This window comes from Monocercomonoides exilis (assembly GCF_001643675.1).
Source record: "Monocercomonoides exilis strain PA203 chromosome Unknown scaffold15-1837935, whole genome shotgun sequence".
Taxonomy (NCBI): Eukaryota; Preaxostyla; order Oxymonadida; family Polymastigidae; genus Monocercomonoides; species Monocercomonoides exilis.
The window spans coordinates 1131126-1150993 of NW_027150560.1; the positions used below are offsets into that span (position 1 = coordinate 1131126).

General features: G+C 37.9%; 4 protein-coding genes across 4 annotated transcripts; 2 read left to right on the plus strand and 2 right to left on the minus strand.

The window, feature by feature from the left end:
• Positions 1–17: 17 nt before the first annotated feature.
• MONOS_1017 (putative 26S proteasome non-ATPase regulatory subunit 4) lies at positions 18–3117 on the minus strand (the record flags this gene model as incomplete). Its single annotated transcript, XM_067862590.1, has 10 exons — positions 18–1361; positions 1443–1448; positions 1533–1593; positions 1667–1808; positions 1916–2016; positions 2078–2194; positions 2266–2377; positions 2480–2623; positions 2693–2730; positions 3079–3117. The coding sequence occupies 10 exons, from the start codon at positions 3115–3117 to the stop codon at positions 982–984; spliced, it is 1140 nt and encodes a 379-aa protein (XP_067730038.1). The 3' UTR covers positions 18–981.
• Positions 3118–3357: 240 nt separating this feature from the next.
• Positions 3358–5427, minus strand: MONOS_1018 (uncharacterized protein; the record flags this gene model as incomplete). The annotated part of the gene is made up of 4 exons (XM_067862601.1): positions 3358–3361; positions 3421–5158; positions 5224–5299; positions 5425–5427. 4 exons carry the CDS (start codon positions 5425–5427, stop codon positions 3358–3360), a joined length of 1821 nt encoding a protein of 606 aa, XP_067730039.1.
• A 181-nt stretch (positions 5428–5608) lies between these two features.
• On the plus strand, positions 5609–9467 carry MONOS_1019 (putative heat shock protein 90; the record flags this gene model as incomplete). The annotated part of the gene is made up of 2 exons (XM_067862611.1): positions 5609–5664; positions 5710–9467. 2 exons carry the CDS (start codon positions 5609–5611, stop codon positions 9233–9235), a joined length of 3582 nt encoding a protein of 1193 aa, XP_067730040.1. The 3' UTR covers positions 9236–9467.
• A 739-nt stretch (positions 9468–10206) lies between these two features.
• MONOS_1020 (uncharacterized protein) lies at positions 10207–18707 on the plus strand (the record flags this gene model as incomplete). The annotated part of the gene is made up of 3 exons (XM_067862623.1): positions 10207–10216; positions 10279–10935; positions 11202–18707. The coding sequence occupies 3 exons, from the start codon at positions 10207–10209 to the stop codon at positions 18233–18235; spliced, it is 7701 nt and encodes a 2566-aa protein (XP_067730041.1). The 3' UTR covers positions 18236–18707.
• Positions 18708–19868: the final 1161 nt, after the last annotated feature.

Below are 19868 nucleotides of genomic sequence, written 5' to 3' on the forward strand. Positions count from 1 at the left end.
AGAAATGGGACAGAATTTTTTCTTTAAAGAAAAATTCAATGATTTGTTCCAAACTTTTTCTGCAAACGAATGATTATTATTCTTTCATTATCGTGCAATATTAAATATTAAAATATAAAAAATCGAAAAAAAATCTTTGAAAGAATTATGTGGAACAAAATTCATAAAACAAAAAATTTTGTTCCAAATGGTTAGTTAGCAAATAAATCATTAATGACTTTTTTGTCCGTTTTTCAATATGTTGCATTTTATCAATGAATTAAGCATCTTTCTCATTATTTTATGAATTAACTTCAGTGCCTCTTTTTCATATTCTAACCGAACGGACATTCAGCGATTGTGCTTATTCTGCTATTTCGCTTTCAGATGAACTCGGTAAAGTGTAACTTATTGGGTCCGAAATTTTTCATAGAAATTATCTTTATTTATTTCTGAACATTCTTCATTGTTGAAAATTCGATTAATAAATGTGTAATTAAGTTTCAACGATTAACAAATAAGTTGTGAATTTCAGTTTCATTACCAAAAATAAAACCAGAATTTTCAAATATTTATAGAAACAAAAAAATTTTCTTCATTCTCCAAACAATTTGCTTCTTTATTTAACTTTAATCAAAAAATTCTCAAAAAAAAAGGTTGTTATTTACAGAATCTATAAATATTTCATCATCTTTGAAGTTTTCTTTTCATTATCCATAAAAAATATTGAATGGATCTGTCCAACCTATTGAGTGATAATGATTAAAAAATAATGTTCTGATAGGATTTTTCAATAAAAAATATAATTTTTATACAAGAAATATCATTCGATGAATGATGATATTCGAATGTGTCGCATTTGGTGAAATATTGATAATAATTCACAATAAATCAGGACCCAATATGTTACATCTTACCATGAACTCTTTGATTCACACAGCAAATTTACTTATTAAAACTTAACATTATTATTTTGTCAAAAAAGTCAAAGTGAAAAAAATTCTACTTTTTCTCTTTATCTCCCCCGTCCCCTGAATCCTTCCCGTGCTGTGCTGCATTCTGCGCATTCATCTCATCAATAGCTTGCATTTCAGTTGCAAGTTGTCTGATTGCATCTTCCGTTGGTTCAATCCCACTCTCCAACAAAACCCTGCGCAGCTCTTCGTCTTGCATTAAATCTTCTGCTGAGTGTGCGCTAGATTCCCCACTGCTCTGTGAACTAGCGTTGGCAGACGCTGTTGAAGAAGACTGAGCAGAAGCAGACGAAGGAGCATTGCTTCCAGATGCCTCTTGTTGCATATGCTCCTGCATAGACATTTCCAAAACTCGCGCCATTATTTCATCTTCGGTCAAATTCATGTCATCCATTTCGTTATCTGCATCTGAGAAATGCAAAACATTAAAATTTGAAAAAAAGTTCAAAAAAATGTAACGATTTCAATGATGAAATAAGATAATCATACCGATTTCTTTGTTTAAAAATGAATGTTAATTTGAAAAAAGAATATATCAAAAAGAGTAAAGAATTGGAATGCAAAAGATTCATAGGATACCTCTACCTGGTTGTTCAGCACCACGCTTTTGTGCAGCTTCCATGCTACTTTCACGAAGAGCCTTTACATATGAAGTGTATAAAATACGAGAAGCAAACAAATGAATCCAAAATAAACTTCGTGAGAAGGCATACCCAAGCCATTTCTGGATCCATTTCCATGTCTCCTCCTTCAACATCCATTCCTCCTGCGCCAGCTCCTCCCAAACCGAAAATAGGTGAAGTGAGAATCATTGTGTCCAAATCCCCTCTCCCTGGCTTGAATTCCATCAAAGCACTTACATGCATATCAATTATTGAGAATGATGAATTTTTGATTCGAAGCGTTTTTAAAAAAAAAGAAAATAAAAATCAGACTGAAGCAAATCAAAAATTCCGTTAAACCTGTTTCCTTCTTTGTTTGTTGCATTAACGAGTGCATTCAATTTTTCTGCATTTGCAGCAATTTCTCCAATACTAACAACAAAGATTCCAACATTGTTTTTCTACAAAAATTAAAGTGGAAAATTTTCATTAACTCACGAACAATCGCGATATTATATCAACCTTTAGTTTTTTCCCCATCCTTTCACAAGCATTCAATGTTTCAGGAAGTGGATGTCCAACAACAGCGATTATTTTATTTGTTGGAGTTTTTTCTGAGTGACGACGTTTCATAACAAGCTTTAAGAAAATTTTAAAACGAAAAGTGAATGATATAATTGATATAATTAAAAAAATCAAATTCCACAAACAAGTGATATTTCCAAAGCTCTAAGAAAATCAGGACCGTCTTCAATGTTAAATTCTTCAACTGTCCTCATTAAATATGCAGCATCATGAGTTAAAGAAACAACAGCTTCAGCACTAATAAAAATATCAAATCAATTTCGAGGATGCCAATACAAGCAATATGTCAATAAATTTGTAAGTCAGAAAATTACAGCATAAACAATTGATATTTCATACCCTCCAGATATCTTAACTATTGCGCAATTGTTTTCTGGGTTCTTTCCTAATGTGGCATCTATAATTGATCTTGTAGCAAAGTTTTGAGCAAAAAAGCGAGATGGAGTGTAGTCGGAGTTCCTCATGAACTCAGAATTATCCAGACTTATAAGGATATCGAATTAAAAAAATGCATCCATGAAAAATAACATAAAGAACGTTGTATGTTCATACCAAATCACCGTATTCTCCATAGGTCCAACCAACTTTAACTAATGGCAACGTTGATCAAGAATATAGTTGTTGGATAAATTAATCCATTTATTATTTGTAAAGTGATTTTGAAAAATATTGTAAGATGTTTAATGCATATTTCAAACTTCAAAAAACAAAAACACACAAAAAAATATTTATTCAGCATAAATAAAATCACAAAATACATAAAGAACATGAAAAATGGAAGTCAAGACGATAACATGATGAAATTTTGAATAACTGTATTAATAGACATCACAGCATCATTTTACTCTTCCATTTATTTCTTTTTCATGTTTCTTTTTCCAAAAATGAAATTTTTCCATCCTTTTTTCATGTTTTTCCCCATTTCATCAAAGGCAAACAGGTACTTTCGTTGCCACGGAGTAGGAAGAAGCTGCCATTTTTTTCTATTGTTAATCATTTGTTTAATCGAAAATAACTTTTTCTCCTTCAATGCTTTCAGTTGCTTTCTATGAGAAAATGATTGACTGGTTGGTTGAGAGGCAAGTCTTGGAGACTGCTTCGTCATTGAACAATATGAATTAAAAAGAAAATTTGAACAAAACATTTCTGAAGATAACGGAGCAATGATTATAAGAGATTCATTTTCAGATTCAGATGTAGAAGCTATTTCATCATTTTTAACTAAATCATCGTCACATTCATTGCAAATGATTCCTTTTTCCATCTTTTCAAAATCAAACTGCCCTTCTTTTTCTTCGAAATCATTAATCTCCTCCTTCTCGTCACACATCAGCTGGATATCGGTTTTTGTATTGAGGAGAAGCTGATAGCAATGATTGTTTGAAAGCAAGCAATCATCTTCAGAAAATGGATACTGGAAAAGTGACAAGGCATTCCTGCCGTCTGGAAGAATAAGAGTTTTTTGATTGGAAGCATTCACAGAAGATGAAGATAAAATTTTAGAAGATTCAAAATAGCTTGGCAATGTTGTTAATGTGTTGAGTAATGAAAAATCGCGGTTCTTTGCTGCTTCCAGAGAAGTTCCTTGTTTCTTGCTTTGAGGAATTAACAGAAGATTATGTTTGGTTTGATTTGATAATCTCAATCTTTGAGTATTATTCGATGACAATTGATCTCCACTGAACAATTCTGGAATAGCATTTGAATAATGAATGCGCTCATGCAACGAATCCTTTGAATCTTCACTCTCCGCTTTCATCAGAACAGATGCAGTTAATGGAGCAGGATGTGAAAACTGAAAAGGATAATCAAAAGAAAAAATAGAACTCTGAAACTGATAATTATGTTGTTCTTTAACAGGAGTTGAAGATAAGTTGTGAGTATTCATCCATTCATCACAATTTGCAGAACTTTCAAAAGACACATGCTCAAAAGAATTTCCATTTTCATTGTAAATTTCGCTAATTTTATCGTCATTCATTTCTTTTTCCCTTTCCTTTTTCTTTTCCTCAGTTTCCTCTTTCAACTTTAATTGGATTGCTTCTTTTTCTTTCAAAGTCTCCTCATATTTTTCCTCATCTGTCAGCTGCTTCAAGCGATCCTCCTTCTCAAATCGCTTCTCTGCCTTTTCAATCATCTCTCTAATTTCCTCCTTTTCCATCACACTCATATTTTCATCACCATCTCCGCTCAGCATGCATTTCAATTCTTCCACTGTAATAACCAACAAAGACTCATTTGCCTTCTCTGGCTCATGTACCTTGTCTAAACAATCCATTTTGACCATCGCTGCATTCCACATCAGCTGCTCCTCTTCGTTTTGGATCCAATCCTTCTGCACCCACTCTCCAAACAACTTGGCGAATTTTCTGGCCGCTTTTATTTCTTTCTTAATCACTTTCCTTTCTCTCGGAAGAAGTGTCATCGAAGTCGGAATCCCGCTCATCCCGGTCTTCTTGAGCAAGTCCATATCGTATCTTTCCCATTGCTTAATCATACTTGTTTTCAAGCTGTTTATGATCGCTTTTTTTTCTAATGGTATTTTTAATTCAACGGCCTTATCTGGAACTTTAATTGCCATTTCAATTTGAGTATCAACTGCATCCATTATCTGATTTTCAGGTAATGCATACAAAGATTTTGCATCATTTGCAACAGTGGGATCTGAATGTGTAATCTTTTGATGATCATTTCGCTGAATTGTTGAAAAATTCGAATGAAGATAAGTAGAATGCGTACTGCTTTCTTCAAGTGCTGTTTCTTTGCAATGTAGTTTTCTAATTGAAGAAATGTCAGTAAAAGTTTTTGTATGCGAATCTTGTGTGTGGTCTTCTTCTTGAGCACGGGGATTTTCTTCTCGTAATTCATTTCTTATTGCAAATGGAACAGAAGAAACATCTGTCAAAGTCTTTGAGCCAAATATAGAATTTTCAACAAAGGTTGTACTGCAAGATAATGCCGTTGAGGGTTTATTCCATAGAGCATTTTCATTCGTAACACTTGAAGTTTTCAAAAAACCTGAAAAATATAATGTGAAAAAAATTCAAAAATCGTAACAATAGAACAAATTTGGGAAAAAAAACCTTTCCCGTTGAGATGCCGAAAATCATTTATATCAAAGTGACTTAAACTTTCGCTTTCAAATTTGTCTACAACATTCTGGAGTGATAAACGATAATCAAACAAAATAATATTAATAAATGAAATATATAGTTAAAAATAAAGAGCATGAAAAGAAAATTAAAAGTAATATTATGAATAATTATAAAATAAACATTTCATGCCATATAAACGTGAAACGAAAAACGTAATAATCTGATTACAAAATTATGGTTTGAACAAAAATAATGTGTGCTAAAATTTTAAAATGTTATGAAATAATTTGTTCAATGTAAAATTTTATGCGAAATAAAGCAAATATTTATTCCACCCATATATTTTTCTATTAATTATCCTCATAAGATTGTTATGTTTCTGTTCATTGCTTTAACAATCTTTGCAGCTTCGTGTGCATCGCCAGAGAAGTTTGTATTGCGATTTCTTTCACTGTAATTTAAATTTTTGAATAGAAAAACGACGAAAATAGAAAATGTTACACGGGTTGAATTTTCTGCAGATATTGCAAGATTGATGAAACTGATCGTGAATTCCTTATACTCAAATAAGGAAATTTTTTTGCGGGAACTTATTTCCAATTCGGCAGATGCACTCAGCAAAGTCAAATTTGAAGCAAAAACTAATCCTGCAATCCTCGGAGAAGGGGAAATGCAAAAACTCGAAATCCATATTATACCAGACGAAGACGAGCAAACGCTGACTATTATTGATACTGGTATTGGAATGTCTCGCGAAGAGTTAATTCAAAATCTTGGAACAATTGCTCACTCTGGGACTCTTCAGTTCTTTGAGAAAGCATCGAATGGATCCAAGGACAATGACTTGATTGGGCAATTTGGTGTTGGATTTTATTCAGCATTTTTGGTTGCAGATCGGGTTTCAGTTACATCAAAGAGATATAACACAACACAAAATATATGGTCTTCATTAGATGCTCAATCTTACACCATACAAGAAGATACAACAGGAGAAGACTTAGGCCGAGGAACGAAAGTTAAATTGTATTTAAAGGATCCACGATTTGCGAACTCATCAATTATTCAAAAACTTATCCAAAAGTATTCACAATTTGTTAACTATCCGATTTTTGTGCGCTTTGAGAAAGAAGACCAGTGGACATACGAGCGAAAGATGAAGGAAGATCAGCGCGCATATGAAGAAGCAGAGCGGAAATGGTACGAGCAGTTCCATCCCCACGAGAAGCTGGAAGAGACAGAGAAGTTTGACGATGAGAACTACAACGACGAGGTGCCGGAGTCTGTCTATGAAGAGCGGCAGGTCAACCTTCTGCCTCCGATTTGGACGCGCAACCCAGCCACAGGCCGTGACGAGGACTTTGTGTCGCGCGAGGAATACGAAGACTTCTTCATCACAGTGACCAATGGAGCATACCGGCCAGACTATCCGCTGAGCCACCTGCACCTCCACAACGAGGACGAGATCAAATTCAAGACACTGCTGTACATCCCGCCGAAGCTGCCGGCTGGGCGCACGCACTTCTCCATCGCGCGTATCAGCCCGCTGCGGCTGTATGTGAAGAAAGTGCTGGTGACGGAGGAGCTGGTGGACTTTCTGCCAGATTACTTGACGTGGGCGAGAGGTGTGGTGGAGATAGAAGATTTGAGGGACCCACTGATTGCGCCGAAGGAAGGGGAAGAGCAAGAGCAGAAAACGAAGGACAAGACAGACGAAGAGGCCGACGAGTCGATTGCGCTGAATGTGTCGCGGGAGATGCTGCAAGAATCAAAAGCGCTGAAGCTCATTGCGAAGAAGCTGGCGAGGAAGCTTATTGAGCACGTTGTGGCGCTGTCTGAAAGGGCAAGACACGAAGAGTCAGACGAAGATGTGGAAGCGTATGATACATTCTATCGCGAGTTTCAGACAGAAGTGAAGATTGGGATGAGGGAGGACGAAGACAACCGGATGATTCTGGCGAAGCTGCTGCGGTTCAACACATCGCTTGTGACAAGCAAGTCGTATTCACTGGACGATTACATTGAGGAAGAGATGCAGAAGTTTGAGGAGAAAGAGAAAGAAGAGGCAGCTAGGAATCCAAATGGAACCTCTTCTTCTTCTTCTTCATACAGAAGGAGAAAAGAAAACATCCCCATTCTTTACTATGCAGTAGACACTGAAAACGCTGATAAAGCCTTGTCATTTGTGAGGCAGTCACCGTATCTCCAGCCGTTCAATGCGGAGAATCGCAATGTGCTTCTTCTCTTTGAAGCAGAAGAAGAAGCACTGCTAATGCGGATGGCAGCGTTTGAGGGCCATCCAATCTATTCTGTGCAAGACGAGCTGAGGAACAAAGTGCGGGAGTTTGAAGAGAATGGGCCATTGAGGAAGAAGATAGCGCAATGGAGAAAAGATCTGGTGCCCTTGGTGAATTGGGCGACGTCTGTGCTGTCGGGAAAAGTGGATCGAGTGGACATATCAGCAAAGCTGGCGATGGGCGACTGGGACAGAGCACAGGAGCTGCTGAGGGAGATGAAGATTGACGAGAAGGAGAAGAAAAGATTGAGGGCGATGCTGAGAAGAGATGAAGAGGAGCTGAAGAGATTGGAGGAGTTCAAGAAGCAGAAGAGAGGGCCGGGGAAGAAAGATGAATATTTGGAAGAAGATGAGGAAAAGAAAGAAAAGGAGGACAAGGAGAAAGGAAAAGACACAAAAGAAGCTAAAAAAGTAGAGAAAACAAAGGAATCTTCAAAGCATCCACCCGCTTTTCTCGCCGACAGCAAGGAGAAGAAAGAAAAAATGAGAAAACTTGCTCTTTTGGACATCAAATCCATTCCCTGTGCAGTTGTGGCTGGCGAAGGAGCATTGTCAAGTGGAATGAATCGTCTGTACCAGGATCATCATTTAGCCTCGAAGGAGCTGAAGGAGCGGTGGGCGAAGCGGGTGTTTGAGCTGAATCCAGCGTCTCCTCTGATTCAGAGGATGAACAAGGCGCTGATATCGATCCAGGCAAGAAAAGCAGCAGAAGTTAGAGGAAGAGAAGAAAGAGAAAGAGCAAAAGCAGAAGGAAGGGCGGTGGCAGAAGGGACGCCAGCGGAAGAAGAAATGATTGTGACAGATGAAGGCGAACTTATTTCACCGATTGCTTCGGACATGAAGAAGATGGAGATGATGCTGATGACGATGTATGAGACCGCTGCGATGAATGCTGGATACGGTGTGGGGAAGAAGATTGCGTATTCTGATAGGCTTTTTGAAGTGTTGTCATCGATGGCAGGGCTGCCGCATGCTCCTGTGCTGCCGGAGGATGTGGATGAAGACTTTGAGGAGTGGCTGGAGAAAGAAGTGGAGGAGGAGAAAGAGGTGAAGAGGAAGAAGAAAGAGGAGAGGATGATGAAGCTGAGGGAGAAGGCGGAGAAGAAGTTTGATGAGGAAGAGATGAAGGATATGACAGACGATGAGAAAAAGGAATTTCTTAAGAAAAAAAAGAAAGCCGAAAAAAGGAAGAAGAAAGCGCAGGAGAGGAAAGAAGAGAAAAAGAAGAAGCTGTCGCATAAAAGACCCGATGATTCGTACTTTGACGAAGTGGAAGAAGAAGAAGACCCAGAAGATGTGATGCAGCGGCAGCTGGCGGAGAGGAGGAAGATGAGGCAGAAACGGTTCAGAGACCGGATGGAGATGCACAAAACGAGCGATCCGAAGAAGCTGGATGAGCAAAAACAGACAGTGAAGGAGAAGACGACGATGAAGAAGAAGACTTATAAGACTCCATTCACGTCGGATGAGGAGAAGGAGAAGGAGAAGAAGGAGAAGGAGAAGGAGAGGAAAGCAGGGAGGAAGGGGAAAGGGAAGAAAGGGAAGAAAGGAGAGGAGAAAATTGTGGAGAATTTAGAGGCAGAAGAAGAAGAAGAGTCGAAATATCTGCAGAAGAAGAGGCAGAAGGAAGAGCAAATGGAAGAAGGGTTGAGAAAATTGCGTGAGGAAAAGAAGCAAAGAGAAGAAAAGCAGAAGCATAGCTCTTGAATTATTTAATATGTGACCTTATTGTCCTTTGTATTTTTTTTAAAAATATTAATTTTTTTATTTATTTAATTTGTTCTTTGGTTATTTTCTTTCTAATCTTTGCTTTTTCAATTTTTTTTTATAATAATGTTGCATTAAATCTTCTATCTTTGAAACTTTCAAATCTATTTTTCATTTCTGTTAAAATTGCGTATTTTCTATCTTCATAATAGATTTCAACCACTGTGTTATTTCCAATTTTTTTTTATTTTGATGAAAAAATATAAAATATAAAAGTAGTATGGGCATCGATCAATGAATTATTAATTGATGTGGTTTTTTGGCTATTTATATGAATCTACATCTGCATTTGATAACTCTTTTAATTAACTATGTTTTATGGATTTTTCAAGATGTATTTTGCGTTGAATCTTCTTTTTCATCTTTTTCTTCGGACACGTCAAATTTATTTATTCCATTACAACCTTCTGTTCATCAAATTCTAAATGAAACTGGAAGGGAGTCTTTAAGTTCATTTCCATGCATATTATTTCAGTTTAATAGTAATTTTTCTCTTCTTTCATCGTCTTCTTTTTCGTCCATTTCTCTTCAAAATGCATCATTTTTTTTAAGTTCTATAAATTTTGATGTTTACCATCATTATCCGCTGTTCAACATTTCGTTATCTTCTGTACTTTCTATACATGCATTTACTATTAATTTTTCGACATTCAGAAACTGCTCAATTTTTCATTGTTTTGGAACTGTGTCAATCAAAAACATGAGTATTGCTTGCTCATTTATCAAGCCAATAGTCGTAAATCCTATTATAGATATGCGCAGCGAAAATGGACTGTTGGATTTGTCATCTTTTAATGAAAATTCTCTTCAGTTCTCCCGCTCGTTTCTATTTGAAGGGATTGGAAAACAAGTGAGAATTGAAAATTGCAATTTTAATAACGTTTCCTTCTGTAAATCGAAATCATCTTTAAATGCGCATATGTTTTTGGAAACTTGTTTCAGTTCTAATAATTATTTTCATGAATGCTCTGATCCAATATTAGATATTCTACACGGAACTGATCATACAACAGAGATCTTCACATCATTAAACGATACTTTTGATAACTGTCACAGGCACTCTCGTGAAACCTTGAGATGGATATTTTGGCGTAAATCAAACTCCTATCAGAACAGTAGAATTTACTGTGAATCTGTCAAATTTGAAGCAGCAACATTTCAGTCATGCTCAGCAGAGGGTGAAGTGGGCGATGGTGAAACAACAGAAAACTGTGGAGGAGGAATCATGATGTATGTGCCAGCAGAACCACAATCACGCACAACTTCCCCAAATTCACTTAGCAAAGCTCCTATATTTCATTCTTCATCCTCTGCACGTATTTCAACTTCATCTTCCTCAACTGCTTTTCCTTCCTCATCTGCGACTGATTCCGTCCGGCCTTCACTTTCCATCCTCTCCTGCAGCTTCATCGACTGCTCCGCCTCTCTTTCTGGCGGCGGGGTGGCTGTGTTTGGCGATGTTTCTGTGCAAATCACAGATTCCTTGTTTGTTCGCTGTGCAGCTGAAAAAGGCAGGGGCGGTGGCATTTTGACAAAGACAGCCAATTCGAAGGTGTTTTTGAGACATTCGGCGTGGCTGGATTGTGCAGCACACGAAAAGGGAGCAGCAGTCGCAATGGACATGGGAGTGCTGAATATAAGTGTGCTATTTGTATTTTATTATTGCTTTATGGAGAAAATGTTCCAATGAGAATAATTTTTTATTAATTTTCAAATATTTTTTTTTTAAAAAAAAAGATTTTTATTGTCTTTTTTATTTCTTTTCTGTTCTATTTGACTCTTGTTCGCATGATTGTTTATTTTATCTTTTTTTTTTCTTTTTCTTTTTTTTTCTTTTTCTTTTTTTTTTTTGCTTTATTGATGCCATTCACATTTTGTTCCAATTCTTTCTTCTTTCTTCTGTCAGGTCTCATGAGATATTACGCACTCAACTGCACTTTCATCAGATGCCTCAGCGAATCTCAGTCAGGTGGGGCATTCGCATTCTCTTTCTACACATTTTTCGATTCAGCAGATGGATCAGAAAATTTCCCATTTCCAACTTTTGTCTCGTCACAGTTTTCTTCTTCATCTTCTGTCTCATCTTCTGTCTCATCTTCTATCTCGTCTTCTGCATCATCTTCTTATTCGTCAACTTCATCGACAACTTCAACTTCCTCCTCTTCTCATTTACAATTTCATTCACACACTCACACAAGCCACTTCTCCACATCACCTACACCTACACCTTCTCCTTCTCCTTCTCCCTCTCCTTCTCCCTCTTCCCCTTCACCAGCATCCACTCCACCCATCACCAAACATCTCTTTTCCGGGTGCCATTTCGTCAACTGCTCCTTCAACCTCAACACTTGCGGCGTCTTCCTCGAAGAAAGCGTTCTTTTCCTTCAGTCTTTTTCTCTGGACTCTGTTCTGATGCCCTGGGAATCTCCTTTCTCCTCTTCATCTTCCACTCATCTGACTGACTTTGTGCACTTCAAGCTGCACATGCCTTTCTTTGCAGTTGACTTTGGTAGGATGCTGCAGCCGTTTGTGCAGATGAATGGAAATGAGAATAAAAATGAGAATTTTGATGAAAATATGAACGATAATGGAAGCAAAAATGATAGAAAACAGACAAACTTGGAAAATGACATCGCTCATGATTCACGAAACGATGATTCTGAAGCAAATAAATCTTCTTCATTGGATTCTTCTTCTTCTCCTCATCCTCCTTCTTCAGCTGAAAGTGACAATCACACAACGCACATCAAATCTAACTTATTAAGTTGCTCCAACAATAATACTTCTTCTCCTCATCAACACTCGGATCAATACCCTCAACAACAGCTGAAGTGGTATATCCAAAGACTCAAATTCGCTTTCCTTTCCTCCTCCTCTTCTTCTTCATCCTCTTCCTCCTCAACAGCAAAACCCCATATCCACAGCAACCCCGTCACACCAGCCTCGCTATCAGTCCTCTTCAAGCTCAGCACGTGGCTTAACAGCACCATCCAAACACGACACGTCTCCAAAGCAAAAGAAGGCGATGCGTCAAAGCTGTGTGGAGCAACATTACTCAACCCTTGCAGCAGCATCGCCAGTGCTGTTGATTTATGCCTGTCGCCCGATCAGATCGATGTACAGCTGCTGTTGTTGGCACAGGAGACAGAAGAGGAAGAGCGGAGAGTGTCAGAGGAGATGGAGAACGCATACAAGGACGCACTTCTGGGGACTGAGGAAGGAGGTTACCCGGGGCATGAAGTGATGCCTTCGAGGGTGTATTCATTGCCTTTATTACATTTTTCTTCTTCTTCTTCTTCTTCTGAAACTGCTGCTGCTTCTTCAAGACTGCACTCCAAAGCAACCACAAACCTTTCTTCTCAATCCAAAAGAAACACACTTAACAATCTGTATCTGAATGTGCTTCTGTTAGACAGAGACACATTCACCGAGTTCACCACCGTGAATGTGCTGAGCAAGCACGTTGAGATTATGGGCCAGTCACCTTCCTCTCATTCAGTCACATCATCACTGATTTCAAACAAACCAGCATTTGCAGTCACAACAGGAATGCTGCGGCTGAAGCGCATCACGTTCTTCCACAAGTTGCATGTGGTGTCAAATGACTCACCGCTGTTTGTTGTCAAGGGAGCAGAGGATGATGTGAGTGCGAATCAGATGGATGCAGGTGAAGCAAGAAAGAGGATGATGATGGGATCAGCAAAGACAAATGTGAAGGAAGAACTTATTCGGAAGCTGTCACTGAATGATTCTGAGCAAAAGACAGAAAGAAATTCTTTATCTGAAGATGATTTTGATTCAATTTCCAATATAAATGACAGAAACAAAGAGGTGAGCAGGGTACATAACCAGTTTGAAGTCAAAAGACAAAGTCCAATTCAAAGTATTGATGAGGCATTTACCGCAAAAGGCACACTCATCTTTGACGAGTCAATTCTGACCTGCACTCCAGGCGATGATGGCAAATACACTCAGCTGATGGCTCCAGTTGTTGCTGTTGTGGATGGGTTTTTCATTGTCCTCAACTCGCAAATGAAGATGTTCAGTGTGAAATACCCGCTGATCTTTCTGTATGCTCCTTCACAACCTTCTATCTTTGCACGGTCTTTTTCTTTGCGTACCATTCCTGGCATTGTGCTGCAGAACTCGGTTATCTCAAACATTCACAGCTCCTCCAGACTCTGTTCTGTCTTCTCTTCCACAAGCCAAACACTGCAGTCACATGGCAATATCACACCAGATTTGCCACAACGCAATGAATTCCAGCTTTCTCGTCCGTCTCATCCTCCTTTTGCTCTCTGGATACTCAACACAACCATAAACAACTGCACAGCGCCTTATTCGTATCGAGGCGGGGCATTGTATCTGAAGATTCCTTCGACCACAAGTTCCGCTGCCAATGAGCTTTTAAGCTATTCGGACGAGCAGCTGCAGACTGTGTTGTCTATGCCTTCAACAACTATCATGCTACCAGCCAATGAAGAACTGGGACGAGTCTCACTTTCCTTTGTCAACGTGACCATTTCCAACGGCGGCTGTCTTGCATCTCCCTCTGCACCGGGCGAAGTTGGCAGAGGCGGAGGCGTCTTTCTTTCGCTGTGTCCGGATCAGATTGCTGACGGAAGCGTAGCTGCGAACATCCCCTTCCAGTTTGAAGACATTCGCTTTTATAACAACACAGCGTGCATCGCGCCGGACTTGTACATTCGGATGGCGTCGATGTCGGAGCAGCTGAAGAGTGCCTATTTTCACCTGTCGTTTGACGAGGATGATGAGGCGTATCAGAATGGCATCATGGGGTCAGATGCAGCACGAGACAACCAATTGAAAGTGGAGGACGAAGAAATATGTGCAGATTATTCTGATATTGAGCTTCTTTCCCTGATACACTTCTACAAGTCAAGAACAGTGGTAGTGAGTCATAATGGTGTAGACAACACGTTGTGCGGGAGATTTTCAGCGCCTTGTTTGACACTGAATCATGTTGTGCAGCATTTGCTGACAAAGGAAGAAAGAATTGCGGAGGAGCAGCTGAAAAATGAGGAAAACAATGAAAGCAGTGCAGTTATTGACATTAACTCTGAGCAGATAAAGTATGGGGAAATCTTTGTAGGTGAGAAATGTTCCATTGAAACTGTGATGATATTGAGAGATTCACATGTGTCTGTTCTTTTAATGTCTTCTTCTATCTCAACAACAACAGCAGCAGAGAAAAGTTTGCAAAGGAAATATGCGGAATTTAATGAAGGTGAAAATATTGATGGGCATAAGAATCTGTTTTTGGACACTCTTATAAGATCCTCAATAATTGTGAATTGTTCGTTTCCATTCTCTCCATATGATAGTGGTGTTTTGTGCTGTTTGGGCTCAGTTCTGTTCTCGTTCATAAGCTTTATCTTTGGCGGAGAGTGTGTTGTTACTCATGAATTCTTTATGTTTGCAAGTACTGACGAATTCACTCTCACAGATGTTAGCTTTGTTTGTAGCAATGACGTTGCACTCGCGATGGAAACAGCAAAGCTGCTATGTTGTGTTAGAGGAATTGTGACGATAGAAGGTGTTTCTATTGATGGAAATATCGCAGCAAATGAATTGTTTCAGGTGCGAACTGTTCAAACAGTGTCACTTTATTCTGTTTCAATTAATCATACTTCCAATGAAGGCGCCTTGGAACATAATAACACGAGGATTTCTTTTGTGAATTGCTCCATCATTAAAATCGTGTCGTGCACATTTAGTGGCATTGTTAGTGTGGATTCTGTTCCGGCTTCTTCATTTGGAAATCTGTGCACATGGAACACCTCGTTTCTGCGAATGGAGAATAGCACTGCCACACTGCAAAACACAGTCATTGCGAATGCATCAATCGGAGGCATTTACTCGAAAGGAAGCAATTTGTCATTGAACAACTGCACATTCATGAACAATTCACGTCAGCTGAAGGGGTTTGAGTCGTATCGTCGCAATGTTGTTTGCTCGGGAAAGGGGATTTTAACTGTCAATTCAATGGTCACTTCCAGCTTAAGCAATGAAAGAATGAACCATGAGATGTTGAAATCTTTTAAACTTAAAGATTCACACTTTTTATCCAGTTTATCTGAGTTTTCTGATTTGATTCAATCCGAAATGAATAAAAATGAGAAGACCTCTTCTGCCATTCTTGCAACGCCGAATCAATCTTTCTGGATTCACAACGAAGGATGTAAAATTCGGGGTGTTCCGTCAATTCTTGCCTCCTCATATTTCATCCCTTCTTTGACAAAAGTGTCATATGAGACGATCAACAAAGTCACACACCGAATAATATTTGAAGGGCAATTGCTATTTCCTTGTTTGCTTGCCTTCCGCATTGTGAAAACGAGCGGAGAAAGCTCAACAACAACAGACTATCAGTTCACGAACGATCTGTTTGTCAACGAAAGCTACGTGATTGGTACCATCCCTTCTTCTGTGATCTTCTCATCCCGCCCCTTTGAGGAGGTTGCTGTGCAGCTGAGCTTCAGCACAGGAGTATTCTCTTCCGAATCATCATCAACTCCAACCAGAGCATTCACTCCGTTGTTTGTCCTGAAGAATGCCTCTTCTGTTTCAGGTGGAGAAGATGATCCTCCGATCGGGACAGGGAACGAGACAGGAGATTCTGGGAAGCACAAACCAAAACCGCATAACGAAAGCAGTGGTGGAAACCCTTCGTCGTCTCATCCAGAGAACAACCAGAAGGAGCTGAGCAGTCTGCTGCTGATCATAATTGTGGTTGTGTTCTGTGCGTTGCTATGTATTGTGATGGGTATTGTGGTGATATTTGTGCTGAGGAGGCTGTTCAAGAAGCGGATGATTGTGGAAGTGGCTGCAACTGACAGGGAAGCTCATCCGAAAGAGCAGGAAATCAACGAAATAGAAGACGAGAATAAGGAAATGTGCTTGCAAAACAAACTGAAGGAAAAAGAAAGCATCGAATTGAGTCAACGGCACTCGTCTCTTATATATTCAAAGGAGGCTGAAGAGATCATGGGGAGCAAAATATCATTGTATCTCAAAAATGACATGTTGAAAACTACAATTAACAAGGAAAAAGTAAATTTAAACGATAGGAAATCAAAAAATTTAAAGGTGATTGAAAAAGAAAGTGAAAAAGAAGGAAGCGAGCAGCCAGCTGGCCAAGATGCTTTGAGCCTTGAAATAAAAGGAACTAAAACCGTCGAATCAAAAACTCAAAAGACGGCTGCGAAAGAAAGTCGGGCAAGACATCGGCATTTGGATGTGGAGCTTGTGGAAGAGGAGCTGTTTGACGAGCCGCTTCCAAGGGCAATGCGAAAGCAGCAGCAATCACAGAAGAAAATACGCCTTGTAAGGAAGACAGGGGCAAGAAATGGCCTCAAATGTGCAAAGAATGTGTCTGGACAGCAGAACAGAAAGAGAGGAGAAATGAAAGGCAATGCTGCAAGAAGTAATCGTTTTAATGGTGTTGGTGAAGGAAATACGGCTTCTCAAACACCATCTTTGCTGTCCATTTCAATTCCAACTTCATTTTGTGAATCTTCGGCTCCATGCTCATCTTCAACTTCATCATCATCATCTTCTTCTTCTTCTTCAACACACTCACCATCGCCCTCTCCTTCTCCTTCGTCTTCTCCTTCGTCTTCTCTCTCAACATCCTCATCCTCGTTCACTTCCGCCTCAACATCTTCAGCTTCAGCCTCAACTTCGAATTCTTCTTCTTCCTCATCTTCATCGTCTCCAACTTCTACTTCTTCATGTGAATCAACTTCTCCCTCCAAAACTCAATCTGTTTCTCAATCACCTTCTCAAGCTTCATCTCGATTTCTCACTCCTTTTGCTTCGTCCTCTCCTTCACCCTCTCCTTCATCCTCTCCTTCATCCTCAATATCCCCTTCACCATCACCATCATCTTCTCCTCTATTTGGGCGCATTCCAGACAGCTTTCTGCACTCTTTTACGCCTCCGTCTAACTGTATCTCAGCTAAGCCATTTCACTCAGCTTCTCCTCAGTCCATCCTCAGCGACTCTTCTGCTGCAATAGCAACGGCTACTTCTACTGCTTCTTTCGCTGCCTCTGTTTCTGCTGTTTCTCATACAAATCATCTTCGAAGTTCGCAAAGTACTAGTCCAAGACCATTTATAGAGCGCGATTCTCAGTTGAACGGATTCGTTGGAAGAGGCGATGGAGATTCATTTGATGCTCCGACTTCACTTTCTTGTGCCAAGAAAGAAGAATTGAGCAGACATGTGCAAATCAGAAAGCATGTTCAAGGCACTTCTGATGTGGAGCATTCGATAAACATCAAAAGTGGAAAAGGAGAAAGTGATAAAAATACAAGTGACAAGTCGAACGAAGCAATTGGAAGACAAGAAAACAATAAAAATATACTCAGTTTTGGTAGCATTGAACGTGACGGAAAGGAAAGGGGGATTTTGGAAGGGAAAGAGGAAATTAAAGTAGAGGAAGAAAATTTTAATGAGACAGAAGAAGGTGAGGAAGAAGAAGTGGAGGAGGAATATGAGGAAGAAGAAGATGAGGAGGAGGAGGTGGAGGAGGAGGAAGAAGAGGAAGAGGAAGAGGAAGAGGAAGAGGAATCCGAAGAGGAAGAGGAATCCGAAGATAGCTCAGCAAAGCCAACATTTCTTGATAGTGAAGTTCATTATCAGTTGCTTTCAACGCAGCAAAAAATGAACACTTATAGACCCCTTCTTATTCCAACGCTGGCTGTGAGCCCAAATGAAGCTAAGATTTCTGATAACTTGGATGTGGACAACGAAAATAAGAAGAATTGTGTGTTTGATGAAAACAAAGACAATGTCAACAATGCAAGCGAACTGAGCTTGAGCTCTGAATGCCCAAGCGGGATAGATTTGATGGATCCCCAAAATGTTTTTGGTGCTTTGGGGTTGAGAGCAATAATGAGTGATTGCTACAAATAATCATATGGTTGTTATTCTTTTTCTGTGAATGTTGTAATACTCAGACATTTGATTAAGATATTTAATGATGTTTTTTTATTTATTTATTTGACTTGAAAAGAATCCGTCATATTGGACTTTTTTTTTCAAAAAGTTGGGATAAACGTTTTTATTGAGCCCAATTTTGAAAGTGCTATGTTAATTCATACATTTTATTCTAAATTAATCGGTATAACGATTTTTTTGATGTTTAGTTTTTATTATTCTGATGTTTGTTTATTGTTTTTTTTCATACCCTTTAAATTGAGAACCTCATTTCAATAGATATGTATCGTGCTTATATTTATGAAGTTTTTTCAATTTATTTGCAGAATTTTCGTTTATTTCACATTTTACAATTTACTTTCATCCTTTCATTTATTCTTTTTAAATCTGTTTTCTCCTTGAGTTTTTGAATGTCTTTAATTAAATATATATTAAATCTTATTTATAATCAAAAGTCGTTTTTTTTTTAAATTGAATTAGCAAAAGGGTATGATACGACCTGCAAAAAATTCCAAAAACAACTGTATTTTTTTTATGATCCAAAAAAGTCTGTCTTAAGTTTAATATCGAAAAAGCCTTTATTAGCTTTCCAAGTTCTTTTTGAAAATTATTTTGATTTATTAATCGGGATTTTTTATAGGGTTTTGATTTTATCTTGACCTTTTTTATTTATCTAAACCTTTTTCTTTTTTGTCATGCTTTTAGCTTTACACAAGCCTGCGATAAATAAAAAATAATCAGAAATGTTTGTAATGTTTTATTTTCCTTATTCTGTATTTTTTTTCGATATTTCATGTTTCACAAAAAGATCGAGGATAATAATAATATTATATTTTGATCATTGACTTGCTGCTATTCCAGCGAATATTTTTTATTGGAAGTTTTAAGCTTTCAAATCATAATTCATCGTTTTATTTTTATAAGTTGAACTTGTTTTAAACTTTCTCAACTCGTTTTTTTTACACTTTTTCTCATTTCACTCATTTTTTCAAAAAACACGATTTTAAGGATACATATGAATTTGTTTTGAAATTTATTGAAATAATTAATAAACATTATCAAAATAAAACGATTCTTGTATGTTTAAACGATTATTTGTTTGTTAGTATTTGGTAATTTGAAACACAAAAAAATGATACATACATGCTTTTCAGTACAAATTCTTTTAAAGTTCATTTTCATTTCAATGCTTAATGCAAATAAACGATAAATATGACTTTATATATTTTTTTCATTTAAATAAAATTTGACACAAACACTTGTTTTTATTAAAAATCGTGTTTTAAGCAAAAACAGTGAAATGAGAAAAAAAGGTTAAAAATTATATTGAAAAAGTTAAAAACCAGTTAAATAATAATATAGGAGTGTAGAATTATGATGTTGTGGCTTTTAACGTTTTATATAAAATATTCGCTTCAAAGCCAGCAAGTCTTTGAACTGGATACTTAAAATAAAAAAATAATAATAATTTTTAAGAAAAAAAATTTTATCAAAATTTAAAATAACAGAAAGTTGTAAATAATTTTGATAAAATAGTTTATAAATTTATTTTTTGTTTCAAACCTTTGCTAAGCTCGAAAAAAGCATCAGAAAGCTTCAAGAAAAAGTG